This window comes from Falco naumanni, chromosome 1 (genome assembly GCF_017639655.2).
Source record: "Falco naumanni isolate bFalNau1 chromosome 1, bFalNau1.pat, whole genome shotgun sequence".
In the NCBI taxonomy this organism is placed as follows: Eukaryota; Metazoa; Chordata; class Aves; order Falconiformes; family Falconidae; genus Falco; species Falco naumanni.
This window is the reverse complement of record NC_054054.1, coordinates 92,333,456-92,361,228: the sequence shown is the minus strand read 5'-3', so window position 1 is coordinate 92,361,228 and position 27,773 is coordinate 92,333,456. Positions and strand designations below refer to the sequence as shown.

General features: G+C 53.7%; 1 protein-coding gene across 2 annotated transcripts in view; it reads left to right on the top strand.

Annotated features, from left to right (window-relative positions):
• The window catches only part of KSR2 (kinase suppressor of ras 2), an 87,090-nt gene that overhangs the window by 26,197 nt on the left and 33,120 nt on the right, over positions 1-27,773 (top strand). For both annotated transcript variants that reach the window (XM_040606384.1, XM_040606393.1), the window contains exons 5-13: positions 5,717-5,898; positions 13,755-13,824; positions 14,511-14,594; positions 16,976-17,043; positions 18,594-18,712; positions 21,350-21,518; positions 24,467-24,508; positions 24,846-24,912; positions 27,143-27,191. In XM_040606384.1, coding sequence (XP_040462318.1) covers positions 5,717-5,898; positions 13,755-13,824; positions 14,511-14,594; positions 16,976-17,043; positions 18,594-18,712; positions 21,350-21,518; positions 24,467-24,508; positions 24,846-24,912; positions 27,143-27,191 — 850 coding nt within the window. The remainder of the gene's footprint in view (positions 1-5,716; positions 5,899-13,754; positions 13,825-14,510; positions 14,595-16,975; positions 17,044-18,593; positions 18,713-21,349; positions 21,519-24,466; positions 24,509-24,845; positions 24,913-27,142; positions 27,192-27,773) is intronic.

Sequence of the window (27,773 nt, the reverse complement as noted above, 5' to 3'; positions counted from 1 at the left end):
ACAATAAAAAATAACTGGTGCATAACTAGTTCCCCTCTCCCCTCATCTGCTTGTGACAGCCTCCCCTGACGTGGGCTGGAGGCTCATTTCTGTTGCTGTCCAGCTGGAGGAAAATGGTCCTTGCTGGGGACTGGGAGGTATCGCCACCATTTAAATAACCCCTCTGCCGCCCCGCGGTGTGCAGAGCTGTGCTGTGCCTTCCCTTCTGCCGCGTTTGCTTCTCCATCAGCATTTCTGTATAACCACAGGGATGTTTTAGCAGGTGCATTTGTCTTTTCACACACCCCACACCCCCCACCCCCCCCCCCCCAGCCAAACATCTGAGAACTTGCCAGCTTCTGGAGAGGTCTGAAATGGTGCTTAGTGGGGGATTAGTGTGGCCAACCCTTCTTGAGCACTGAAGTGAGCCTGGCTTGCATTGTGTGCTGGAGTTTGCTGATTCTTCCCAATCCAGCTGGGGCTTGTTTGGCTGCGGTTCGCAGTGGTCAGGTCCAGCATGGCCCCCTCTTCTAGGAGGGGGTGTGTCTGCTGCTATGTTGCAGCTTTATCCTTATGGAAAATTGAATTAAGATGATATTCTTCCTTGTTTCTTTGAAAAATTCCCTTTTTCATTTCTGCTGTCTGCGCTGGGTTGGGGAGCATGCTAGGGGGGTGATGCTCAGTGGAGCCTGGCACAGAGCTCCACACCCTGCCCTGCTGGGATGGGGTGTGGGGTTCGGGAGCCCCGAGCTGTGCTGGGGGATTTAGACTGGGAGAACCACGATGCATTTCCAACACATGCTTTTTTCCCACTCTGTGTGATGCTGGCTTGGGTGAATGAGGGGAAAATGGAAATGTTTGCCAGAGAGGGGCAAAACTGCTCCCAGATACTGGAAGTTCAGGCAGGCGGTGGTTAGGAAGTATAGTCTCCTCTGCCCACGGGATTTATGCCCTAATCTCTGCTTACTGCCTGAAAAGTGAGGGATCTTTCACCCCTGGAGAGGAAAAAGCTTGATTTAGGAGTGGCTTAGTGCTCACAGAGGAGGAAAGGCTTTTGCAGCACGGCTGGGTTGGTGCACCCCTGGGTGCATCTCTCCTAAAGACCGGTGGCCACGTCCTGTTGCTGGGCTGGCACCGTCACTGGCCAAAGTGCATCCCTCTAAGACCCCAGAGTCCTTTGAGTTTTGCCTCTGTCGGTAGGTTACGGGGAGGGTTCTCCGGTCTATTGTCCCTGTCCTGGTGCTCCTTCTGTGGGCTGAGATGAGCATGGGTGGTGCAGAAGCATGGTCGTCTGAATGGTTGGACTCAATGATCTTTAAGGATCTTTTCCAACCTAAACGGTTCTATGAAATAACATTCCCTAAAATGCCTCCCTCGGAGCCCTCTGCAGTGTCCCCCAGAGAACAAACACCCCAATGGGTGAGGAGATGCTTCCCACCAGGATGGTTATTGCTCTGCGGCCGTGGCTGGTCTGCGGGAGTGCTGCAGGTGTAAGGCCAAGGGGAACCATCCCAGTTTTGCTCTGGGATGTTGCAATGCAAACAGGTGGATGTAGGAGGCTGGTGAGGGGTGGGCTGTGACCCCCTCATAGCAGCAAGTCCCTTACGTGGTGCCCATGGCTGGCTCCATCCTGCACCCCTGCCCCAAGGCCATGTAGCAAGGGTGGTATTTGACCCTCTTTTTGCACAAACAGCCCCAAATGGGGCTTGGTTTGCATGGCAGGGAGGGGTTTGATCTGTGACCTGCCAGCAGCCTGGGTGCCTTGTCCCCACGTTGGTGCTTGTGGCCTTGGGGCCGCTTTGGAGCGGCCAAGAGGAGGTTACGGAGCAGCGAAGGAACCATGCCACCTCCTGGGATGTCTTGGCAGCTCATTGTTTGTGATCTCTGCTGCTTGCAGGACTTGTCCTCCTCCAGATTTTGGATTATTTGCTGTTTCTACCTTCCTCCCCATTGCCTTTGCTGGAGGATGGGGCAGAGATTTGCTCCGTGGGTGCACCATCTGACGGTGCATGGTGCTGGGACAACCCGCTGCCAGTAAGGGGCAAACCCAAGGGGAAGCCAGCAAAGGGACCGCCGTGTCCTCTACAACCCACTCGTGCTTGCCCTGGCCCTGCAGCTCCTCCTGGGCTCCCCACGCATGCTGCGGGCTCCACGTATCCTGCCCTGGCTCTGCTTCCCCATGGAGGGGCAAGTTGCCACCTCAGCCTGTGCAAGCAGGACTCAGAGCCTGGGGGGGGCACTGAGCGCTCGTGCACACCCAGGGAGGTAAAGGTGCAGGTTGGCTCTTGGCCCCCCAGCACCCCAGGGACACCTCAGGGGGGTCCCTAACAGCCGGGACACCGCTGTGCCCAATATTGGGGTGCTTGCAGCACCCCTGTGGCAGGGCACGGGTGAGGATGCTCCTGCTGCAGCATCCCGCTCCTCTGCAGGATTTGGTCCCTGCTCCCCACTGTTTTGGGACAGGGAAAAGGGGTCAAGGCCATGGTGAGACAGGCAGCCAACGCTCGCAGGTCACCCAGTTAGACCACGGTGTTTGTGTGTATTTATTAATTTATTTTTTCCCCCAAAGAAACAGGGAGAGAGAAAAATCTCTCTCTGTCCAAAATCACTCATCCTTCCTAATAATGAGAGCTGTCACCAGCCCTGCTTGGCGAGGAAATGATGCTCGCAGTAAATATTTGGTCTGGAACTGATTTATGGGTGGAAAAAAATGAGATTAGTGGCTAATCGCTGTGTTGCAGGAAGCGCTTTGGGCCAAGCGCTGGGGCTGAGCTAGCCGGGAGCTGGGGCTGTGCCTGTGCCGGGGGAGCTGTGCTGGGGGCTTCGGCAGAGATGCTTATGCCACTGGGTTGGGATCAAGTGGCGGTGATGGAGGGGTTGGACTGGGGGTCCACCAAGCTTCTCCTTGGTGCTTTGCTGATTTGCTTTAAGGTCTGGGGGTTTAGGGTCAGGGGCAGCTTGGATCCCCCTGGCAGGGCACGGCATGGCAAACATCAGCCATGGGGCTGCTGGTCATTGGACCACCGTGGGCTCTGGGCCAGGAGGGGTTGTTCTGTCAGACCTGGCTGGAGGCAATCATCTGCTCCATCCCGAGCCCAGCGCACCCGAAGAAGTCATTACAGCCACCGCAAAGGCAGCAGCAGCAGCAGCTTTTCCTGTGCGGGGAAACAATTAGCTTATTAGAGGGCAGTTTAATTTTCGTCTGCTAAAGCGGGCTGGTGAGCACAGCACGGCCATTTCCTATCGCCTGGCAGGGCCAGATGCCCCTGGGCATTGCTGGGGCTGGGGGCAGTGGGAGATGCCCCGGGGTTGGGTCATCTCGCCTGGGGCTGGAGCGGGTGTCCGAGCTCAGGTGCAGCTCTGCTCGGCGGTACTGGAGCGATGGCAGCAGAGCAGGATGAGTAAGCGTGTAGGTGTTTGCAGGAAAGCAGCTGTTGGACACAAAGAGGAAAGTTTTGGGAGCGAGCAGCGCCTGGGTTTACACTCTCCTGATTCCCGCTGCAGCAGGGCTCACGGCGCTGCCCGGCATCGCCTGGCATTGCACAGCTCTGGTTCGGTTTTGGGGTCAGATGCTCTGGGTTTCCCTCCTGGGCTGGGGCAGGACAGGTTCAACTGCTGCTGTTGCAGAGGTACTACGATTCACTTGCCTCTCTTTTGGCTCCCACATGTTTTTTTTGTCTAATTCTAACAATTGAACCGTGAGTCGAAGGCAGCGGGTTGAATTAAAGGCTGTAACTCAGTTGTGCACCAATGCTGTCACCTGCAGAAAACCATCTCCAGCTGTTTGTGAGCTGTGCTGCTGGGGGGGGCAGGGGGCTCCTTGATGACTGTGAGCTGTGGCACTGCCTGCTCCATGCTTGGAAGGGGATCTCTGCCCCAAATCCTCTAAATCTCCAAAAGGGCTGAGCTGCCTTTCCCAGAGGCTGCTTTGGGGCCAGGCAGATGATGCTCTTCTCTACCTGGCCCTATTGCACCATGGCCAGGGTGGGAGCGGCTGAGCCAGAAAGGCTTAGTGTGCCAGAAACCTGCAGCCCAGCTCCTGTGAGCTGTCGGTGTCGGTCTGCATTGCAAATCCTTCAGATTTGTATGCTGCTTTGGGCCCATCTAAGCCACCAAAATGATAGCTGGTCCTTGTCACAGTGCAAGGCAGGTGGAAAAATAGGCTGATAAGCGAGAAGTGAGTGTCTCATTCCCCCCTGCTCTGCAGCATTTCGTTTTGGATGAACATTTCCCAGCGCTTAGGGTTGTCCGCACCATGGTCCTATGCCTTGGTGAGCTGTTCCCTGGGTTTCTGCAGGGGCCACTCACAGCATTAGCTTTGGGTGACACACTACACTGCAGTCCACCCCTTGCTTGTACTCAGTTACCCTGCTTGGGCCCTAAAAGGGATGTAGGTGATACTAAGTGACATTAAAATCGGAGCAGGCACTGAGTGCTGCAGAGTGCCAGTGATGTGGGTGCCGGTGCCTCGCTCCCAGTGGGAAAGAGCCAGGACTAGTTCTGCCACGGTGCACAGAGAGCAGCATCTCTGGAGCTCAGCAGCATCTCTCGCACTTAGCAGCACTGCAGGCGCCCAAGCTGATTTTAGGTGCTGTAGCAAGCAGTCTGAATCCGCTCAGTAATCCCTCTGTGCCTCAGTTTCCCCCATTTGAAGCAGGGCTTGTAGTAACGGCTGGTGTTTTGGCATGCAGATGAGCTCTGTGTGATGGCTGCCTTGAAGAGCAAGCCTTACCTGTGCTGGCAGCCTCTGAGCTGCTATAAAGATGAGCTGTGATGGGCACAGCAGCTCATCCAGCCCTCCTGGCCCCACAGGGGACAAGACAGTTACCTGGGGCACAAAGATGTTTTGAACATTACCACAAGCACATCTTTTAGCTATCAGTGAAATCCATGCAGGAGGGTTTGTGGTGGAAATCTCTTGGGCCAGGGCACTGAGGGGTGATGCAGCCCTGCAGAGGGCTGGTGGGCAGTAGGTGATTTTGGGGATGTGATGAGGCCAGCTTAGGATGAGGCTTTTGGATCAACCGACCCTTTTCAGCCAGGTTTTGCAAGAGGAAGAACTCTCGAATGCAACGTGTTCCTTAATGAAATTTGCCTTTTTTGGTGATGGGAAAGGATTGGAAGTTCTTGTAGGGAAATCATAGAATCACAGAATCATTTAGGTTGGAAAAGACCTTTAAGATCATCAGGTTCAACTGTTAACCCAGGACTGCCAAGTCCGTCACTAAACCATGTCCCTAAGCACCACATCTATGCATTTTTTAAACACAACCAGGGATGGTGACTCCACCACCTCCCTGGTCAGCCTGTGCCAATGCTTGACCACCCTTTCAGGGAAGAAATTTTCCCTAATATCCAATCTAAACCTCCCCTAGCACAACTTGAGGCTGTTTCCTCTTGTCCTGTCACTTGTTATCTGGGAGAAGAGACCTACCTCCTCCTTTCAGGTGGTTGTAGAGATTGATAAGGTCCACCTGAGTGTCTGCGCCTCCAGGCTAAACAGCCCCAGTTCCCTCAGCTGCTCCTCATCAGACTTGTGCTCCAGACCCTTCACCAGCTTGGGATGGGTCTAATTGTCACATGCACATGGGTCTGTGCATCTCCCCACATGAGCAGCCGTCCTGTGGGTGCCACCAGTCCCTTGGTACATTGCTCCCTCCTCCCCACTTGTGAGCATATCCCCCTCCAATTTCTTGCCCTTCACTTGTCTCTCCTTTTTTCTCCTTCTTCCTTCCAGAGTCAAGAAGAAGAACAAGCCCTTGAACCTCAAGATCCACAATAGTGTGGGAAGCTGTGAGAACATCCCCGCGCAGCGCTCTCCGCTCCTCTCCGAGCGCTCCCTGCGCTCCTTCTTTGTGGGGTACCCACCTTTCCTCCCCTCCACCCCTCCTGTCCACACCGAAGCCACCTTCTCAGCAAGTAAGTCCAAGCGTTTAGAGATATGTGGGTGCTTCTGGGCAAATACAAGCTGGGAAATATGATTATATATGGCTGTATATGTACAAACCACCGTCATATTGAATATTGATTTATGCAAACAGATACGCTCACCTATTGCAATACCAGGGGTGCAGCTGGGTGGCTGCTGTGGTTTGGAAAAGCCATGAGCCTTTCCATGCTGCCTGGGTGGTGACACCGGCTGGCTGTCACTTGAGAGTGACTTTTCCAAGGGCTCCTTTGTAAATGCAGCAGGGGTTTTACCTTCGTACAAGGAGGCTGCTTTTCAGACCTCTCCTGCTTAACAGGGTTTTGAGCTGATGCAGAGTGTTGGGTGAAGCCGGCACCGATACAGCCAGGTCCGGTGCAGACCCCACGGAGCTTGATTCCAGCGGCCAGCCCCAGTCCTGCCTGGGAGTCTGCTGGGGGCGGTTGCCCTCTTCCAGAAGATGCTGGTGGTGGGATTCAATGGCTGGATTTGGGTCAAGGAGCTCACCCAGGGCGTTGCTGCTGGCTGGGGAGAAACAGCCTGATCCTTGTTCCCTAGTCTTTGACCGGTGCCTTGATTAATTCTGCAGGAACTGAAGCCTTTACGAGCCAGGTGTGGCTCACTGCCTAAACAAAACCCTCCCCGAAAACATGTGGCGGCTGCTGGGAGGGGTTTGCATGCCAAGAGCTGTGGCGGGGAGGGTGAGCACCCCTTGCCTCTTGTTGCTCAGCTAAAAACTTCCTCCAGCTCCCTATCTAGGCTGGTTTTCTGCCACTTCCCCCTCCCCAGGCTTTCCCCTTGTTTGCTTTCCCAAAATGCGGTCTTTCTGGTTTGTGTTGGGTTCTTCCAGTCATGCTTACTGCTCAGCTCTTGGCTGAGGAAGGGGTTTGCAGGCAGCACCCCTCCCTGCCCATCCAGCCCCCCAGCAGGTTTTCCTCCTCGCTGTACTGCTCGCCGGGGTGCGAAGCAGCACTGGGATGGCTTTGCTGGCCGCCCTGAGTGTGGCTTTGCAGGCACTGGCTGCCTGTACGATGGGGCAACTCATTCGCCCCACTTGCATCCCCACAGCCGTGCCTCTCCCAGCCCTCTGCAAGGCAAAAACATCATGATTTCTTTTTTTCTTTTTTTTTTTTTTTACACCAATCGGTTTGGGATCATTGAATAATCATGGAGCTATTTCTAGCATCCTTCTGCTCCCCTTTCTTTGGCTTTGGGGGACAATGGGACCTGGCAGGATTTCTGTGGGCAGGTAATGAGATGTCTAGAGATGAGATTTCTGGAGATGTCCAGCTCCCTGCCTCTCCCACTGGCAAAGCCAGTAGATTTGCCTGGAGCGAGGGGTATTTTTGCATTGCTATTTCCTCCGCAGCATTGGCTGTGTTCAACTTGCAGGCCAGAACGATGGGGAGTAGCAGACCAGAAACCAAGAAATAAAACCCATTCTCAGCACCCGCCCCCGCTGTGTCTGGTTGCATTAGGTTTCCTCACGCATCAGCATTGGATTACATCCCGTGGTGTGATAACCTGATGTAATGTGGCATCACAGGAACGTGATGCAATGAGAAGTGATGGGCTATCAAGTGACTAACGCTGCTCAAGAGGTGTCTCTTCTCATTTCCCTCTACCCTCCAACTTTCTTGGCTGCTGTGAATGTTTGTTTTCTGGGCTAGATGTGAGCCATGGAGAGAAAAGTTTGGTTGCACCAGCCAGTTGGTTGATCCTTGTTGAGAGGTTTTAGCGGCAGTGAAACCATTTGGTTCTTGCAGGACCCACATCTGTGTGCTCCACAACCCTTGCTCCTGGGGACTTGTGGGGAAGATTAGGTGCTACAATCCCACTAGATTGTAGTTTTTCTAGCTGTCTTGTGTTTCTGCAACATTTCCATACCAGTGGCCTTGTCCTCAAGCTGCACCCCAGGCTTCTGCCTGTTTCTATGTTTGCTCTCTGGTTTGTGTCCCTGTAGGGAGAGTGGCTGCATCCTGCGCTGAGCGTGGCTTTATAGGGAGAGAGATGGAACTTAATGGGGCTTGGTGCCAGGGTTTATTACTTGGCAGAGCCATGAGTGATGCCAAGCGGTGCAGAGGCACATTTATTTGTGGGGAGGGGAAGATATCTCTGCAGCCTTCCCCATGCCCCACATTTTGCTGTTATAGGACCTGGGTGCCTTGCCCCGGCTCTGGTCCCCTGCTCACCTCTCACTGCTGCTCTCGCTTGTCCAAAGTACCAGGGCTATGAGAAGCCCTGATCACAGTTTGGGGGTCACTCCTTGACCCATCTCCTGGGGTGACACTATTTCTCATTGCCTTTTAAGTGCAGTGGGTTTCCTATGTGCTGCTGGATGAGCTCCATGGGGCTCACCCAGGGTGCGAGCTGGTGCATCGTGCCCACTCCACATCCCAAGGACCTCTCCATCCTCACGCATGGATGTGGTCGGGCAGCCAAGTTCTCCACAATATCCCACCCCCGTGACTGTGGGTACCATAGCCTTTATAAAACCCCAACAGAAAACTAATTCTTCCTTTTTTGTCTTGTGGGATCAGCATGGCAGCACCTGGTATGCTCTGGATTGTTGTGGAATTGCTTCCCTAAGCACTGAAACAAAAAAGTGTTGCTGTTGTCAGATTGAGATGCAGAGGAGGAGCCCAGCGACCCTTGGCAAGACCCCTTTCTCCCTGGCTGTCTCTCGGTGATCGCTTTTCAACAGCCAGGGCATCTTGCTGCTTGTGGCAGGAGCATGCTCCCATCTGAATCATCTCTGGTCCTAATCGGATGCCGATTTGGATGCTTCTCTCTTACTTCTAATAGCCAATTAGGTAAGGTAGGTATGGCTGGTGGAAAGGGATTCAAGATCATGTTCAGTGGATCAAGCCCTGCGCTGGGAATCCAGGAGCCCTAAATCCAGCCTTTCTGCTGAAAAGGACCAGGCAGGACCTCAGAGTGTAATGCCAGCGTTGAAGGTGCACGTGTCCAAGCAGTCAGTGCCATTCAGACCGTGGTGCCTCTCTGCAGGCATCCCGTCCCCAGTGCTGGGGGTGGTTTTGTGGGAAGAGACTTCTCCTTAACCTTGCCCTGGCCCAAGCCACCTTCAGCAGGGGACTTCCCAAGTGGGGCATCATTTCTTTGTGACCATCAGCAGTTTCCTCCTCCCTGAGCCTGCCCTGCTGCCAGTACAAGCCACGGTATGAGCACTCCATGGCCATGTTGGCAGCTTGGCTGGGAGTTCCCTGCAGCCCACATCTGGCCACAGCTGGCTACCTCGCTATCCAGCTGCTCCAGCTGGCAGTGAGGCACCAGAGGGTTTCCTACCCCAGCAGCGCTGTGCGGAGCTGAAGAATACAGCTTTGTCTGGGTAAGCCTAATTGACCCTGCAAGACTGTGAACTGGGGGGGGTGGGGTGGGGGGGAATCACAATGCAAGTATTTAAGCCAGTGAAGCGACTGAACATGACATTTCAGCTGTATAAATGGGATTGTCACGCTGCAAAGAGGAACTGCCGGGATTATAAAGTGACTCTGTTTTCTTCCTAGAGAGATGCTCTGAGAATAGCTCTGCCTTCTTCGGCTGCTTTGCATGGTCCCCTCTGCAAGGGCTGAGGTTTCATTTCAGCTCGCTTGGATCATCCTTCCACAGGGACACCACGGGGAGGTTGCTGGGTTTGGACCTGGCTGCGATTGCGTGCAGAATATTTGCTGTGTGTGCTAGTGGAGGGGGCAGGTTGACTCCCTTTTTAACCAGAATCCTGTGTGGATTTTATACCATGGGGAGGGAAAGCTGCTGGTGTTGCTGCTCCGAGTGTTGCTGCAGGTTCCGTTGCTGCTGCAGCTGGGCTAGTTGGGAATCTCTCCCATCCTATTTTGGCCCTAAAAAGAGCGAGAGGGAGGACTGAGGTGTCTCATGGAGGGACTTTGCACCCTTGGGTGCACCCTTTGCTGCAGAGCAGCTTGCCAGTGTGCTTGGCTCCCCAGTTGGGATGATGCAGGCAGTAACCTCTGCCAGCATCCTCCATCACTGTCATGGTATGGGCCCCCCGGCTGTGATTTCTGCCTGGGGTGCAGGTGGTAGATATAAACCTGATGCTGTAACTGTCGTGGTTGTCTTCCAGGTGATTGTTGAACTGTTTCAGGAGGAGGCTGTACTCTGGTGTCTTCCCATAATCTCTCCAGGGGACTCAACCACCCTGGTGCTGGTGCTGGGAGTGTTTTGGTGGCTGCCTGGGGTAAAGGCAGATCTGTAGGACATCTACAGACAAGCACAGTCTCCTGGCCGTTCCTTGGCTTTGTGGTGATTCATCTCGGGATGCTTTCCAAGTTCACTTCTATCGATTTTATCCATCCCATTCATAATGTGAACATTACCGGATGCTGTTTGTTGTAGTAGGAGGAGGAGGGTTTGTTTATTGGGCTGTCGCTATGATGGATAACATGTTCACACCAATTCCCTGGGCATCCAGAAAGGTGCCAGGAGATGAAGAAGGAGGATATTGTGCCAAAATGTGGTCCCCATCAGTGTGGTTCAGCACGGTTGCCAGCCCCAGGTGTGGCTCTTGGTGTGTTCAGTAGGATGTGGGGGGTCGCTGAGCCCCAGGGAGGGTGGGAACCCCAAATAAATGAAACTGGGGAGCTCTGGCTGCTCTTGTCCATGCAGGAAATGCCCAGGCATTCCGCCTCCCCGCTGGGGAGTGAAGGGGAGACATCCACACCGGCAGCTGAAAGGCACGGAGGAGCTGTCGGGATGGCAGCGGGGGTGAGGAGGGTGTCACGGCCAAGGCAGTATCCTGGTCCCCGTCACCTCCGAGGTGCGTGGGTGCCACTCAGGGACTAGCGGTGGCTGTCACAGCTGCCTGTCACCACTGGGGAGCCGGGCGGCAGGGCTCTTCTCCCATGTCGGCTGTCAGAGACGCACCGGAGGCGGCTGTCACCCTCTGCCCGGGCAGTTTCCCCCCTTCCCTGCTCTCCTCCTGGCGCATCTGATCCCATCAAGCACGGGCTGTTGACTCAAGGATGAGCTGTGCTGCGCGGAGCAGGAGCTGTGACCTTTGCCAGCGCGATGCTGCGGCGAAGGAAAGAGTGGAGGCTTTGGCTTGCACGGGTGGAGGGTGGCATCCCCCGGCATTGGGTGCCCGGCTGCGGGGTTCGAGCTGCTCTGCGAGGATCGATGTGTGGGGTGGCACTGGGCAGTGTCACCATGTTGAGGAGCAGGGTTTGGCCTTTGAGGGTCCCTCCAGGTGATGGGGAGACGAGAAAAAGGGATGGGTGCTTGGCCAGGAGGTCCCCACTGTGCTGCTCAGCTGTGTTCTTCCCTGGGAAATTACACCCGTGCCCATTAAATGCTACCTCAGAGAAGGAGGTGCGGGGGAGAATCCTAAAACTGCCCTCACATGCTTGTGCGGGGAATTATGGCTGAGAGCTCTGATTTTCAAGCCATAAAGGAGGTTGCTGGTGATAAACGTGTAAGTAATGACTGACACCAGGGCAGGGGAGGTCCGGAGACATCAATTGCTGTGGGGCAGCTTGGGGTCGGTAGCGTGGGGCAGCGAGCTGCCAGCAGCAGGAGGATGGAGGGAGGCAGGCAGCCGGCTGTCACGCTTCAAAGCTTGAGGGTCAACTTATCCCACTGCCGTGGGCTCGGCTGCAGCACCTCGGGTCGGGTACTTCTCCATCGTGAGGTCCCTATGACACAGAGCGGTCCCCCTGGGGTGGTGGGACATGCTGCTGTGGCCACAAGGCTTTTTTTTTCTTGCAATAATCTCTTAATTGTGGCAATTTGGGGTTTTTGATGACAGTATTCCTCCTGTGCCAGGGCGAGCCTGCTGCATCCACACCTTCCCTTTTGGGCACCACCCTGATGTAATATTGCATGGGGAGAAACAGCTTTTTCTCTGGGTGGGCTTCTCACCTGCACAGGTTAAAGGGGAGAATCACCAATTCAGTTCACTTCCCCCTGCCCGTGGGGCTGTTCCCTGCGACAGTGGGGTGCCTCTCCCTGCCCTTCTGCCCCACTTTGCTTGTTTTCCATCCTGCAAACAGCAGGGCTATTGTTAAATGCTGCGATCCTTCATGTATTGCTCCCTCTAATGAACATAATTAGCCGTGAATCACATAGGTCTCCTTTTTGTTAGGAGGTTAAAATCCCTGATATGCTTTAATACATTTTTGCAGTGAGCACATTTAGAAAGTAATTAAAAGGCTCAGCCATCTTTGCCTACATCCCTTCTCCCCCTCCCCAGGATGGTGGGATTTAATTGAGGCCAGGTGAAAGTTAGTGGAAATAAATTGTGGCTGATAAAGTGGAGGTTGTAATTTAATTCTGGGAGAGGAGCTGTTCTTGCCTGGGTGTTTAGTTCACCAAGGACCAGTGTTGGGGCAGGGAGCGGGGGAGATGACTTATTTGTGTAATATGATTTACTGATGAGAAAATGACATTTAGGGAGGCGCAGTGCTCATGCGTGGAGTGGTCCCACTCTTCAGGGCTTCATCTCTGGGGCTTGTGGATGTGCCCAGGAGGTTGCAGGTATTGGGGTAGCAGGAGGGATGCTGGTCCAGGAGCCTGGGGTGAGTTGTCTCAAGGGCTGGTGAGAAGCATGGGTCAAAAATATTGGCATACTGCTGGTGTAAAACAGCCAACCTGAGGCTGGGGGCAGCAATTACCTTAATTGACTTTGTAGTCCTTAAACATCTTAATTGCCGGCTCTGCCTGAGGGGTGATGGGGATCGAGGCGGCAGAGTAAGAGAAGGAGCCGGAGCAGCTGCTGGCAGGAGATACTGGAGATGGATGTGTTTTAGGATGCTCCCAAGACTTTTAACAGCGCCTTGCACGGGAAGCAGCATGTAAATGTAACCTTCAGAAAGAGAGCGCAATTAAAACACCCTGCCGCCCGCTATATTAAAATGGGATATTAAAGCAAACAGTGGTTCTCCCCACTCTGAGGGATAATATCGAAAGCGTATTTAGTGAGGGATTTGCTGGCATACTGAGCAAACGGCTGGGCTTGCAGCTGGGGTCTGCTGCTCGGCTCGCATCATGCTGGGACTGGTTGCTTGTGCCTGGGAAACCTCTCGAATCCCTTATTGAAAATCCAGCCTTGAATCCCTGGCACAGATCCCCTCCCTGGAGCTGAGCATCCTGCAGGGCACGACCTCTCCTGTGGCCAGTGCAGCTGGCAGGAGGAGGAGGAGGAGGAGGGTCTCTGCCCTTGCTGAGGCTGAAGGGGGATGTGGAATCCGAGCGCAGCACGGGCATGGCGGTGCTGCTAATTACCTGCCTACTCCAGCTGGCGCTAATGAACTTATCTCTTTTTCCTTACCCAGCCAAGGTCCCGTTACCCTTCCTCCCCCCTTTTCCCTTAGAAGGAGAGCACTGAGCCTGCTTTTTACTTTGTTCTTCTATGTGAATATGAGTTAAATTGCCTTCCAAGTGACTGATACTTGGCTTTTTGTGCTGCCACAGCCAGAAAACATGATGATGTCTTATTAATAAATGATGCAGTTGCCATTTTGGCTTCATTCTCCCTTTCTAGTTTGGACATCATGACGTGGCTCTGATGGCTTTGCAATCCTGCTCTGCATGCACATGGGGTGGGTGCGTTACCTTCCACCTCTCTCCCTGGCCCAAACTGGATGCTGGGGGCTGTTATGGGGGACAGGAGACTCTAATTCCCTGCAGACCCAGGCACAAAGCCAGAGGCCTCTTGCTTTCCAGAAAGGGAGCCCAGTGGGGCATCTCCAAGGGGAAATATCAGGCAAAGCCTATTTTTAGTGTACATCCTTTGCTCCCCTCCTCAAAAGCTTGAACCCTAGCTCTTTCCTTTATTCCCACCTGATGGTTTTCCCTGTCTTTCCTATCTCTGCAGATACGCTGTCAGTGCCTCGCTGGTCCCCGCAGATCCCCCGTCGAGATCTAGGAAACTCGATAAAACACAGGTATGCCAACCCTGCCACAGCGCCGTGTGAATCCCCCCGATTCCGCGGGATGAGCATCTCCCTTTCCATCTCTGGTCTGGGATAGGAGGCTTGGGGCTGTTCTCCCTGTTTCCCGTGCTGGGCTGTGCTGTGCTGTCCTAGAAGCCCATTTAAATTCCATTTCAGTTCAGATTTGGTTTAGATAAGGCTTGAGTTGCTATCAATAAAAGCTATGTATTATCCGTGACCTTGCCAACCTCCAGCAAATTTCCTATCTCTAGATTATTGCCCTTCAATATCTACCTCAAGAAGGAAAAGGACTAGAAATAGCCTCAGTGCTGCTGTTTGGCGGGGCAGCTGCTTTTCTGACAGGCTGGAAACTTAGGTCCCCAGGGCAGGGAGGTGTTTTGGGGGCTCTGGCCACAGCCTGGGGTGGGCAAAGCTGGGGAGCTGCAGCAAGCTGGTGCCTAATCCCCATCCTGGCTGGCTTGGACCCCCTTTGGAGCAGGCTGTGCTGTTCTGTATAACCAAAGGAGGGCTCAGATTTGTGCTTTGGCATCCCTAGAAAGATGCTTTGACACCTGCAGCAGCATTTGAGGGCAGCAAGGAAAGGATAAATCGGGACTTGGGAGATGTTCCTGCAGGAGCACGAGTGGGGCAGCACCACTTCATCTCTCCCTGGCCACTCTCCTTGTTTGTCTCCACAGGTTTTCCACCAAGTACTGGATGTCTCAGACATGCACTGTCTGCGGGAAAGGAATGTTGTTCGGCTTAAAATGCAAAAACTGCAAGTACGGCACGGTGCCGGAGCTGTTTGTGTCGCTCCTTAATATTGCAAGGGGGATAACTAGGGTTTTGCTGGTAGAGGCTCAGGCATGGGGAGAGCAACCAACCTTTTGCTCGCTTATCCTTGCAGGAAGCTTTAATGAGACGTGAAATTGAGTGAAAAACACCCCAAAATGGTGCTGAGGTTGGGTCTGCGTGCCAGGGATGGGAGTGGGGTCCTTGGGGAGGATGCTGCCCACCAGACCTCAGCTCTGCTCACACCAGAGCTCTGAGTCAGATCCTGCCAGCCTTGGCCTGGCTATAGATACCCACCTTATAGGGTTACACATGGAATTGTCTGCAGAGATGGGGGGATGGATGTGCTGAACCAAGAGCTGAGAGTGGCTTCAGTGAGAGTGTCACCTGCCTGTGGGGTGGCTCTGGACATCAGAGGGGTTTTGCCTGAAGCCTTGGGCTGTATCCTCTATTTTTGCAGCAGCAAAAGTCTTGGGGGCCTCTGTTTCTTGGCAATGTCGTGGCACTTGTGGAGCCAACCCATCCCAAATCGCAATTAAGCTGTGGTGCAAAGGAAAGGGGCCGTGCTGGCTGTAAAATTGGACAGGACTGGAAAAAGATAGTGAGGCAGAGGCTGGGACCACTTCTGCTGCTTTAAATCCAGTGGAGCCCAGCTCTTAGACAGTATCGTGCAGCCATCAGCACTTAGTAAAGCTGCTTCTGGAGATGCAATTGCCTTTTCTAGGGATGGGTGCTGGGAATATGCCGATCATCTGCAGGTAACTGAGTTAGCTAGAGCTATGAAGTGATAACGACTGCTGTTGCTGTTGATTAAATGCTGATGAGTTAGCAAATTGGGTTTTAAACGTGGACAAGAAATGCCTGGTTACTCTGCAGCTGGTGATGGGTTTCTGGAAGTGATATTATCAAATATATATATTTTAAAGTGGTGATTCCTATTGCATTCAATGCTCAAGCAACTGGAAGCTTTGTGCCTGCAGGCACTGCCTGCTGTGCCTGCTTGGGGCTGGTCCCTGTGCGGGAGGAGGGATGCTGGGACCTGCCCCTGTGATGCTGTGGCTCCGGCTCTGTGCTGGTCCTGCTGTCTGTAGTTGCTCAGAAAAGAGCAAATAAATGCCTTAGTTGTAAAAAGTTAGGGTGAATGCAAAGAATTTAGGTTCACCAGCTTTGTCATAGCCCCTTGGCCCTGGTGCTGCTTTCCCTGGGAACAGGAGGGGAACAAGCAGGTAAAACAAACAAATAGACCCCAACCCCCCCAGGCATCAAATACCAAATTAATCTCTGCCTTTCCCTCTAGGAACAGCTTTGTAATAAAAGCTAACATGCACGGCTTCTGAACTTTCATTACGCAGCTCATTGACTTGTAGCTGCCATCTTTTTTTTCCCATCCTTTACCCTTGGTTTTTTAAATCCTTCCTTTTTACCTTTTCCCCCATGGCTCTCCCCACTCTTCTGGGGCCACCACGGCAAAACATGAGCTAGAGACTCGTTTCCATCTCTAATTAAGAACGAACAGGAAGGTTTTGGGGTGGGGGAGCCTGCTTATGCCTATATACATGACCCAGGGGTGAAGCCCTCTGTAGACTTCTGCCCCGACTATGCAAAACCAGGCAAAGATCTGCAGAATATTCAATGTAGCCGTAAATGCTCTCGTTATTTTTGTTAAATGTCCTGGTAATAAAGCTAGGAGGGGAGGGCACAATGGCAGAGATTCATCAGGAGCCAAAGCGAGCCAGGACAGCTGCTTCCTCCCCCTCTGCTGCCCCTTAATTTAATTAAGCTTAAAGCAGCGTTGGTGCGAGATGGTCGTTGCAGGGAAGTGGCTTTCCCCTGAGCACAGGTCTCTGCTCCTTGTATTTTAGCCAAGGCTGGCAGAAGTGACAATTCTGGGCATCCTCAAGCCGGCTGGTGGGTGCCTTGCCCCCCACAGCTGGTAGAGAAAGGGGCGAGCTGGGCAGCCCCCCAGGCTCAGGAGTTCCTGCACCCCTCCACTGGGACAGATGCACCTGCCATGGCTCTCATTTGCCAAGGGCATGCATCCCCTGCGTCCTCCCAGCCGACCCACCCTGATGCTCTGGGACGTGCATCCCATACCACTTCTTATCCCTGCAGCCTGACAAGGTGGCTTGGGAGTCACGGGTCTTCCCAAGCGCAAGCTGCAGGACCACAGGATCCAGGAGGGCTTGCCCTGGGAGCACCCAGGGGCTGTGCACAACCGAAATATTACATCAGGTCACCTGCCTGGGTGGAGAAAGGGTCCCCGGTCTGCAGCGATGCTCTCTGCTCCCAGCCGCATCCCTCTGGCTGTACCATGATGCTCTGCATCCCCTTTGCCCTGGCTTCTCACGCCTTTTTCTCTGTTCCCTGCTAGGCTCAAGTGCCACAACAAATGCACCAAAGAGGCCCCTCCGTGTCACCTGCTGATCATCCACCGCGGAGGTAAGGGCCTTTCTTCTCCCTTCTGCCTCCGTGGATGTTGCCACCAGGTAAAACTTTCAAAAGCTCCCCGGGCGATTCGGGAGCCTGACCCTCGCTGACGGCCGGCGGGACGGAGGCTCCTGAACCGCTTGGGCGCTCTGTGAAAATTTTACCCACCGTTTTTTCCGCTTATAGGGAGACGAGCCATTCGGGGCGAGGCAGATTTGCATTGCAAACCACTTCCACCCACCCTTCCCCTGCCTCCTTTTCTTTTCAGATTCCCCACCGCACGGGGTAAGTGCAACAGGTTTTAGCCTTTTGCTACTGTTGAGACCTTAGGGCAGATGCGTGGGACCCGAAATCTCCCGCGGCGCTGTCGGTGCATGGGTGTCCCCACAACGGGGATGCAGCCGTGCCCCTGCGGATGCTTGTGGTGCTTTCGGAGCTGCCTTATCCTGCTCTCCTCCAGGAGAGCCCGTCCTAAAATCCACAAAGGAGGGACAACTTTGCAGCAGGACGACGGGCATCGCTTCCCACCTATTTTCTTCCAGATTTTGGCTGAGTGCTCTCTGATGGCCAGAGGACTGTTGACTGCCTAAGGGAAATGTTTCCAATTATTATTGCCTTGAATTTCAAGCTCTTAAGGCCGTTATTCTGTGTCACCAAACCCACACTCCTCGGTTCAGTCATGGGGAAATGCATTGTGCTGGTGGCACCTCGCAAGGCGAGTGGGGAATGCTGTGGCTTGGAGGGGAGCAATTTTGCAGCCTCCCCTCTGCCCTCTGTGCCCTCTCTTGTGGCAAATTTGGGTGGAAGGGGCTGAAGATTCCCCTGTCATGCTCTGAGCTGCTGCAAACCCTGACCAGGAGGCAGGGAAAGCAGTGTCCCGTGCTGCTGGGGGCAGGTGAGCTCCTGGGGTGAGCAGAAATTTGAGTTTACGGCTGCGGTCTGCAATGTTGCTAAAGCCAGAGCTTCCCACTGTGTGTATTAGCACAGGAGCAGTGTGGCTTTGGGGTGGCCTCAGCATCAGTGAAATAGCCCCCCTAAAAGCTCTTAAATACATTGTCTTGCAGCCAGCCCCGGCCTGCAGGCTGGCTTTCCCCCCACCCCCCAAAAAAACCCAACAATCTTCCTGCTGAGAGCGGAGCACTCTCAGCCAGCTCCTTCTCCTCTCCCTGAAAAGCTGCAGTGAGGAAGAGGATGGTGCCTCCTCCCAGTGCTGGCTGCCCCCCCGGCATGGCTGTGGCAGCTGCTGAGCCTCCCCAAACTGCAGCCTCTTGGCAGGGGCAGAAGGGTGCAGTTTGCATCCCACCACGGGGGGCTCTAAGTCCCCCATGTCCTGGGGTGGGGGTTGGCTGTAGCTGGGGTGCAGGGGGGTGCCCAAAGGCTGGCTGCATCCTGGGGCAGGAGCCGAGTGGCTGAGGTGCTGTGGGGGATTGCTTTGGAGAGTGATTCAAGAACGGTTTGCAAGTGCAGGGTGACCCCAAGTGCTCCTTCAAAGCTTTGATGTCTCCCCATCTCTCTCCCCCTCCTCTCCACTCCCTTTTCCCCTCTCTCCCTTCTTAATCCAGCAAGGTTAGTCCGGACAGAGTCGGTGCCCTGCGATATCAACAACCCCTTAAGGAAACCTCCCAGGTATTCGGACCTGCACGTCAGCCAGACGCTCCCTAAAACCAACAAACTCAACAAGGTGAGCTGCTCCGCCAGCCCTGCACACCCCCTCCGCACCCACCCCCGCCAGAGGGGACCGGCCACGTGTCGCTGAAATATTAGCAGCTTTTGCTGGTTCTTCACGTGCAGCTGGTGCTCTTGCAGACAAGGGGCCAAATCCAGCGGTATTTTCAAATGCCACCTGAGCTGGGTTGCTTGAGCCACCCTGTTTGCCTCGGCTTTCCCAACAGGGATGCTCCTTGCAGGAAGAGCAGCAGCTTTCCCAGGGCATGTCCTTTAGGAGCATCAGTCCTGTTTGCTGGGTGGGAGCACGGCTCAGAGGGTAATTTCTAAAAGAAGGAATTGGAGAGCAAAAGGGGCCATGCCCTGACCTTGTGTTTGGGGCAGGAGGGGACGGGTGAGTTGTCCCCAGGATGGGACATCTCCCAGCCCCATAGCCATCTGCTAGGACCAAGCCTTGCAGGTGTGTCCGTGGGTGTCCAGGCACATCCACACCCGTGGGACTGATGTGTGTGTCAGCTAGTGGGCAGGAGCTGCCTAGAAACCCGTTTGGGGGCTTAAATAATAATAAAAAAATAATCCCATGGACTAGTGTTAATTCAAGGAGCAGAGTGAGGGTGAGCTTGGTGTTGAGGCAGGATAAGCTGCGCTGTGAGCAGAGCAGTGAACCCCTCACCCCTTGGGTTTCCCAATGTGGGATGGATCCACCGAGATTATTTCTGTTAACAATAAAATGGGATCAGCACTTTCGAAATAGCCCGTGTCCCACCAGTCCTGCTCCATTGTGGCCTCTCAGTCTCCACGTGTAAGCTGAATTTGAGGTGGTTTGAGGTCTCTGCTACTACCTGAGACTTCTGTAAATAACAGATTTATTGTTACAGATAAAACAAGCCCAGAATTTGATTGTGTCCCTGGCAAAGCTGGTCAAGTCAGACCTGGCAGTGCACCTGGCTCTCTTGCTTCTGCCCTGCATTAACAGCGATCAAACTGGCATGGGGTTATTTTTAATGAAATTTAGAGCCCGTTGCCTTCAGTGGAAAATTTCTCTCTGGCGGGCGGAGGTAGTGCAGGGTGGGGTGTTTGCAGGCTGGAAGTGCTCAAAGGGAGGGAGATCCGTGGTGTGATGGGGAACAGGACATCAAAGCCTGGCAGGACCCCCCAGCTCCTCCTGGGCCTCAGCATCTTCTGCCTGTCGGTAAAGGCTGGGTACCAGATGATGCTCTCTTGGATGCAGTTTTTAAACCTAAATCTCTTGGGGTACCTTTAGTGTAATGATCTGCTCTGATCTGTTGTTATGGGGTGGTGCAAATTCCTTTTTGAGGTTGGAGAGCTACTGCAGGTATGCAGAAGAAACAGAGATGCGTTAGTGCACTTTTTAGTGCCTGTCCTTCCAGTGATTTGTTTTCATTTTATTAGAGGGCAGTGGGGAAGTGACTCAGCTTACTGATAAAGGCTTTGGGTGTGAAGGGCATCAGTCCTGTTCCTCCTTCTGCCTCTGCCGCGCAGTCTTTTCACCTTTCCTAGCTTTTCTCTCACCAGAGCTCCGTGATGCACAGTGTGTGTGTGTATGTGTGTACAAATATACGTATGTGTTTGGCTTTGACCTGAGCACTCCCATTCAGGTTGAAGTTTCCTCTATAAATGTGCTTTATGCAACAGGGGCCCCTTCTTACTTTGATGTTTCTAAAAGCATTTCTGTAGATCCCCTGTTTGCTGTGAATCCCATTGAAATCTTATTGTTATTGGCCTTCAGTGTTGTTTAAAAAAACAATTTATCTAGCCAAGATTGTTGTGCATGTCAGGTTGGTCTATATAAAGCGTATGTGGATTTCCTGGAAAGCTGAGCTCATTTAAAGATTAATCTATTTGGACAAAATTACCTGCTTGGGGGGCACATGCAGATTTTCTAACCTTGGAGGGATCTTGCCACAGGAGCTCATGTCTGGAGATGGGAGCGCTTGGTGCTGCTGAAAGTCAGACCCTGTTAAGCATCACCAGCTTGGGCAGCAAGGTCACAAGCAAAGCGGGAAATTCCGGCCTCAATTTTCCTTTCAGATCTAAGATATCCAGACAGGTTCTCCTCCCCTTTTGCTCCCAGGGGGTCCTTTCTCACCCATTGCAGTGTGCCCTGAAGAGGCACACCCAAAGCTGCCGTCCTTGTCTCAATTAGCAATGGTCAACAAAGGGCAGGGGATGTGTTGGTTGATCCTTTCAAATCTGCCTCAGCTCAGCCCCCTGCTCCGAGCGAGGCATGGGTTTTTGGCTGAAAGGACGTCAGCAGAAGCTGTCAGGTCCTTGATGTCTCTAAGGACCGAGCCCCAGGGATGTGGTCCCCAACTCTGGTCTTGGTGGCCACGGGTCTGCAGACGGTAGGGTTTGGGGAGCTCCCAGGTGTGGGTGCGCAGCATGGAGAGGCTGCCAAAGGAGCCCTGTTTCTGGTGTAAAATGGCCTTGGTGCAAACTGTGAATACAAATGGCTTTGGAAAAGGCCAGGCTGGGGCTCTGGTTGTTTTCTAGGGCTTTTGGAAATGGGGGACTGGGATGGCCTGTGTAGCTCTTGCTTGTCACCCAGAGTCCTCTGCACTGGGAGCACCTTGGGTGGCATCGGCCGGCACTGCTCTCACTGACTCCTTCTCTCCCTCCTCGTGTCCTGCAGGACCACATTCCAGTGCCCTACCAGCCAGACTCCAGCAGCAACCCCTCCTCCACCACCTCCTCCACGCCCTCCTCGCCTGCTCCACCGCTGCCACCCAGCGCGACGCCCCCGTCCCCCCTGCACCCCTCCCCACAGTGCCCGCGCCAGCAGAAGCAGTTCAACTTGCCAGGTACCGTGAGCTCCCCCCTCCTCATCTGCCCCACGGGAGGGGCTCGTGCCCCGGGGTGTACTCAGGGGAAGGGTCTGCTCCAGCTGCTTGCTTGCCTGGACTTACACCGGGATGGGGAAAAGCTGAAAGCAGAAATGAGCGGCAAAGATGAGTTGAGGATAATTCAGGTTGGGAGGGAGCTTGGGAGTCTCTAGTCAAACCTCCTGCCTGACGCAGAGCTCAAGGCTTGATCCGCTTTGGACTTGAAAACATCCAAGGATGGAGCTGGCACAACCTCTGTGGGCAACCTGCTGTGCTTGAAGCTACAGAAGCCTTTCCAAGCGTGACTTCTCTGTGGCTTGTGCCCGCTGCATTGCCTCAACAGCAAACGGGAAACAAGGGCTTACACCTCCACGAGGGTAACCGGGGTTAGCCTCATTGTGCCTTTGGGGTGATGGGCCTCCAACAAGCTTGTTGCCGGCATGTGTGGTGTGATAGTGGGGAGCAGCTGATGCTGGGGGTATCTGACGTGGCTTGTTCCACTGAGTCTTGCCTGGGTACCTAGGACTCATCTGCTCCTGGAGCTCAGTCTCTTCAGGAATGATGGAAGAGGCAATTTGGTCACAGTGGCTGCAGGACACAGAGTTACATTAAATGTCCAAAACCGCTTCTTCTGGCCTGAGAATGTGCTGAAGCCTGTCCAAGTGCAGCTGCCTTTGGGATGTCCTTGGGGCAATGCTGCTGCTCCAGGGAAGGTCCCTTCCGGGAGGGGAACAGCTCAGCATCACTCCTGGCAGCATGGAGGGGCTCGTCTGCCTCTCCAGCCACTTCCAAAAAGGGTCTGGGGAGGGGAGGGGAGGGGATGGGGACCTGTGGACCTGACCCATCTCCGAGATGCCGAAGCACTTATGGCTGCCCCAGGGCTGGTGATACCTGCTTGGTCTGTGGCTTTGAGCCTGTGACAGCAGAGCAGGAGGTTGGGGTCCCTCCTGCATCTCAGAACCCCCAGGGTTAATAAACTGGTCCAGTAGGAAGGAGGGTCAGGACTGCTTTTCCGGAGGAGCCAGACTGCACCGGCACCTTTGTGCTCTGCTGATCCTGCCAAGCTGTGGTGATTCCTCCCCTTCGTCTTTGACAAGCCTTCAGCTGGAGAGGAGGAGGAGGAGGAGGGGGGAGGCAAGGAGGGAGTTGACTGGCATGATCCATCACCACAATAACAAACATTTCTAGAAGCCGGAGAAAAATCAACCACCAACCAAACAACACAGGTCCTGGTGTGCCCAGAGAAGCTGCAGCCGTGCACAAGTCCAGCTCACTGGAGTGGTGCTCAGGTGGGATGCTTGAGGAGTGTGAGGACACAGTGGAGGAGCTGTGAGGAGGCACTGAGCACCCCAAGGAGTGGTGTGACCTGTCTGCTCCCCAGGTTGGGATTTCGCCAGCTGCAGCCCTTGAGCCTCTGAGTGCTGGGAGGACAATCACAGTGTGGCTGCAAACCTGAGAGCGCGGCGTGGGTTTCTGTGCTGGTGTAACTGAGTTTGTGGTGGTCCAGCCGGAGCTGAAGCATCCTGATGTCTCGGCAGCATGATAGCCGGGCTATAGTGATTAACATCCCCAAACTGTTTGCTGGGCAAGCCCTGGACCCTGCCTGGGTCTGGGGGGGAGGGACAGAGAGTCCAGCGCTCGGTGACCCTATCATGCATCACTTCTGGAGCAGAGACCTTCCTGCAGGTCTTTTGAGACATCATTTCATGTTGTTTAAAGCAGAAACCACAGAAGTAACCCCATAGTGGGCAACAGCATCTCCTCAGGGGGACCCAGCCGTGCTGCTGGTGCTGTGCAGCTTGCCTGGCTGGCAAGGATGGAGTGGGGCAGGATGACACCCCAGCAGCTCCTGGGGCTGGTTGCTCCCTGCTTTCGTGCCTGTGATGAGCAGAGCCCTGTGGCGGATAGGAACCAGTCTGACATAAAGCAGGACTTACTGTACTTTCATCTTCCCTCATGGGAAGTTCTCTATGGTTCGCCTCATCAAGATGGTCATTTTGGGGATTAGGATTTGAGCTTAGAAATTGCAACACAGTGACCTTTTTCTGCCAGAATTATCTTTGAGTCTCCTTTGATCTTGGCTCAGGGGTGCTCAGGTCCTGCTGTAGAGCAGAGGTCAGTCTTTAGGGTCTCGAAGCTGGAGAGGAGAAGATGAGGGTCGATCTTTGGGATCTTGAAGGTTAAGGAGAAGGTGCCTTCTGAGCTGATGCCAACCTTTGGTGGCCTCAGCAGCTGTGTCTTGCTTCACACCCATGACCTGCCTGCCTGCATGAGTCCAATCAGCCCTTGGGCTTTGCCTGATGGCAACAGGGAGCTGATGGAGGGGACTACCACCCCGAGTCCTTCTGCGGTGCTGGCTTTGGGCAGCAGCTCCCGGGGCTGCTGACAGCTGCTGGCTCCTTTCAGTGTGCCGGGAGGCCTGCAGGGAGCCCAGGAAGGACACGTATATGAAGCATGGCAAAAATGCACAGTTAGATGGGCTGGATTGGGCAAAACCGGGCAGCAGCTGCAAATCCATAGCTTGGTGTCTCCATGATGCCAAGTGGTTCCCAAAGGCTGGTTGGGAGCTGAGCACTCAAACCCCACGGGCTTTTGCTGGCAACCAGGCATCCGAATCCCACCGGTGGCTCTGCAGATGACACCAGTACTCAAAATGGTACAGAGCAGTAGCTGATGGTGGCAAAAATTAAGTTATAATCCAGCCAGATCATTAAAGGGCCAAGGTCTTAATTTTTTTAGCCTGGGCACCCTAGGTACTGTCATGGGTGGCATCCTCTGGAGAGATGGAGGAGGGAGAGGTTGGATCATGCAGGGGAGGACCCGGACCTGGGGCTGGTGTTTCATGGTACAGGACTGGGCGCAAGTTGGAATCTCTCCAGCATCGGGCTCTGCAGGTCGGTGTCTGACCCCCCTCTTCTTTTTTCCAGCTTCCCATTACTACAAGTACAAGCAGCAGTTCATTTTCCCAGGTAAATCTCTTTGAAAGTCTCTTTCGTAACGCAGGGTGCTGAGATATCCCTTAGGGCGGTGGGTGCATGGCCGGCTCTCCTAACCACTGGATTTGTGCAACCCCTGGGTTGTGCCGGTGTGGGATTTCTTCCCCAAACCAGTCTGTTGTTGCAGAACTGTGCACTACTAAGATGCTGCAGGGCTGGGTGGCCCCAAGTTATATCCAGCTGTAGCTAAGGGTATAACTAAATTGGACCTAGGGATGAAGGGTGGTTTTTGGTGGGAGTTAGTTCCCCTGGGTGCCCCCAGCACTGGAAAGGGTCCCAGCCTGCTCTCACTCCTCTGTCTTCTCCCCAGATGTGGTGCCCGAGACGCCGACCCGAGCCCCGCAGGTGATCCTTCACCCCGTCAACTCCAACCCCATGTGAGTGCCTCCCCCTCCTCCCAGCTAGCTTCACCTTACCCTCCCCAAGCAGCGCATCCTCCGCACCCCACCTCCTCCTGGCACCCATGGGTGCTCCCCTGGCCTTGCAGGACAAGTGTGGGGCTCAGGGATGCCTCTGGGGCAGGTTGGAGTGGATGGTCGTGGTGAGCCCTGATGCTCCTGCTGCCCTAACACAGCTGACGGCTCTGGCTCGTGTCTCAGGGAGGAGAGTGGTTGAAAGGAGAGGACAGGGGATTGATTTATAATGCAATGCACCTGCTCAGTGCTTTGCCATCAGAAAAAAAAATGACTTTCAGTCCGAGAAGCCAAAGCCCAAGAGATTAATCTTTTACTAAATTATGAGCAGAGAACCAGGGTCTTTTAGATAGTTTTAATAAAGGTAGTTCTTGCGGTCCCACCTGTAATATTTTCAAGTCCAATAAACTTTGCACTGAAATGACTTTTGAAATGCAGTCTCTAATTGGCATTAGGACCAGCTCTCCTCAGCAGGTCGAGTCCAAGCTGCTGTGCTGATCCCAGCACACATCGAGGTCCTCATGCTGGTGCTGCCCCGGCAGCGATGTTATATTTCAAAGTTGCTTGCTGGTCCTTTCTATAAATGCCATTTTTGAAGGATTTTACAAGCCAGGAGTTTAACAGATAGGGTCTCGCTCCAGGCTGTGGTTTTTGTGTGGCTCACCCACGCTCTTCAAACTGCATTGGCAACTGCTGGGGGGTCCGGTGGATCTCACCTCTGGGGAGGCAATGGGAGGGATGGGGACAGAGCTGCTGTCCCCACCGGTGACTGGTAGCCAGGAAATTAATGGCAAAGTGGTGAAGTCAAAAAGTCGAAGCCTGGTGTGGTGTGGGTTTTTTTTGGGGGGGGGGTGTTGGTTTTTTTTTTCTTCCTTCCCTGCCTAAAGCAAGGTATCAGGCACAGGGCTGGCAGGCTTTTGTGGGAAAACAGCTTTCGATACGCAGAATCTGTGATTCCCCTCTTGCTCACCCCATTGAAAATAACCTGCAGGAGCCACTGAGGGTGCCACGGGCTTGGCTGGATTAAACAGCAGACTGTGCTTCAGATAGTCGGGAGACAGGTATTCGTGCCTGGGTTAAAGATCAGGCAGGAGATGACTGCTCCTCCTGCAAACCACCCATGCATCGTGATGGGTGGCAGGACCCGTCTGCATCTACCTGGGCTTTCTGCGCCGCTTAAAATATCAGCGTTGGCTCCTTTTGTATATGCACCAGTGTCTCCCCTGGGATTTATAGCTCTTTAGTGGCAATTGAATGGGATAGGATGCATAGGACTGCTGTGTCCAAGTGGCTTGGGGGGTGTTATGCCTCTCCTGTGATTCTTGCTGGCTCTGGGAGGGGATGCTGTTATTTTTATTATTGATAATAATAATCTATAATATATAGTAAGCTCAAACCCACCTGATCTATAGCTGACCTTCCCCACAGAATAGCTCAAATTCCCTGTTAACTGTTGGGTGCAGCAAGACCCTGGTTGTGGACCTGATGGTGGGAGGTCCTGTGGTAGTGGAGAAGAAAAAGAGGAGCTCCTGGCCAGGGAGCTGGTAAACTAGGCAAATTTGGGTGTTCTTACTGCAGGGAGGGTCTTTGAAACCTCCACTTCTCAAAATTAATTGAAACGCCCATTTTCTTCTTTTCTGGCTGCTAATCAGTCACACTTGTTGCTTTGGCTGGTGTTTGTTGGAGGGTAATTCTGATCTTAGAAACCCCTAGAAATGCCATAAGTGCATGCCTCGGTGCTGCCTTGATATGGTCAAAAGCTGTGAGGGTGTAAATCTGTCCCTTACGCCGGGTTAGCTGGGGGTGATGCCTCCCAGGTCACATTGCGATGGTACATCCTCTGCATCATGAGCTTTGAGCAACAGGATGGAGACCTGGTCATGTGCAAATCACCAAATCCATCCTGGAACTTCACCTATCCAACATTAATTAATGCAACAATTAATATTGCATCTCCCCTGTATCCTCCTGCTCCTGTGTGAGCCCCCAGGGCCATCCCCAGGGATGGAGGCAGCCAGGGCGTTGGTGGGAAGGGATTGCTCTCCCAAATTATCAGTGAGCCTGGTACTTCTCCTCCCTGATCTCTTTAGTCCTGGTGCAGAGCGATGCTGTGGGAAGCAGGACTCGATGCCTGCCTGTGCTCCCCACCTAACTGTGTTTTTACCTGGCAGTAATTCAGTAATTCTTTTAACAGCCTGGAAGGAAACCCATTGCTTCAAATTGAAGTGGAGCCCACCTCGGAGGTGAGATGGCTGGGCTCGCTCCTGTGCTTAACGGGCTTTTATTTTATGCATATCTTGGGGCACATTTCACAGGAACCACATAAGCTTAGCATCTGTGCAGTGAAATTACTGATAATTGAATTAATGGCCAGTCCTGATCCTGCCCAGGCATCCGTGTCCCTACCCCATGAAGAGGGACCCTCATGGGCTTCATGTTTACCCTCAAGTTTATAGTTCCATGAGCTTTTCTGAGATGCATTAAAAATGTGGTGGAGGGGAAGGGCTGAAGGGTGAGGACAGGGATGCAGCTTTTCATGGGCACTGTAAATCCTGCAGAAAGCCAATATGGAGCAGCAAGGGAAGAGTCAGAGCCATCACGGGGGGCTGGGTGTGGAGACCTGGGGGTGCCAGGGTGGGAGCAGTTGGTGTTAGAGCACAGCTTGGCTAGGGTAGGATGAAACACTGCTTTCAGACAAATGAATTAAATGCTGTGGTGTGCCACACGCTTATGTTTAACCCTGGGCTCAGTGAACATCTCCCTGCAAAAATCTGGGTTTCTGCTGGCTTTGCATAACCTGCAACTGCCCGGTTGCCTTTGGAACC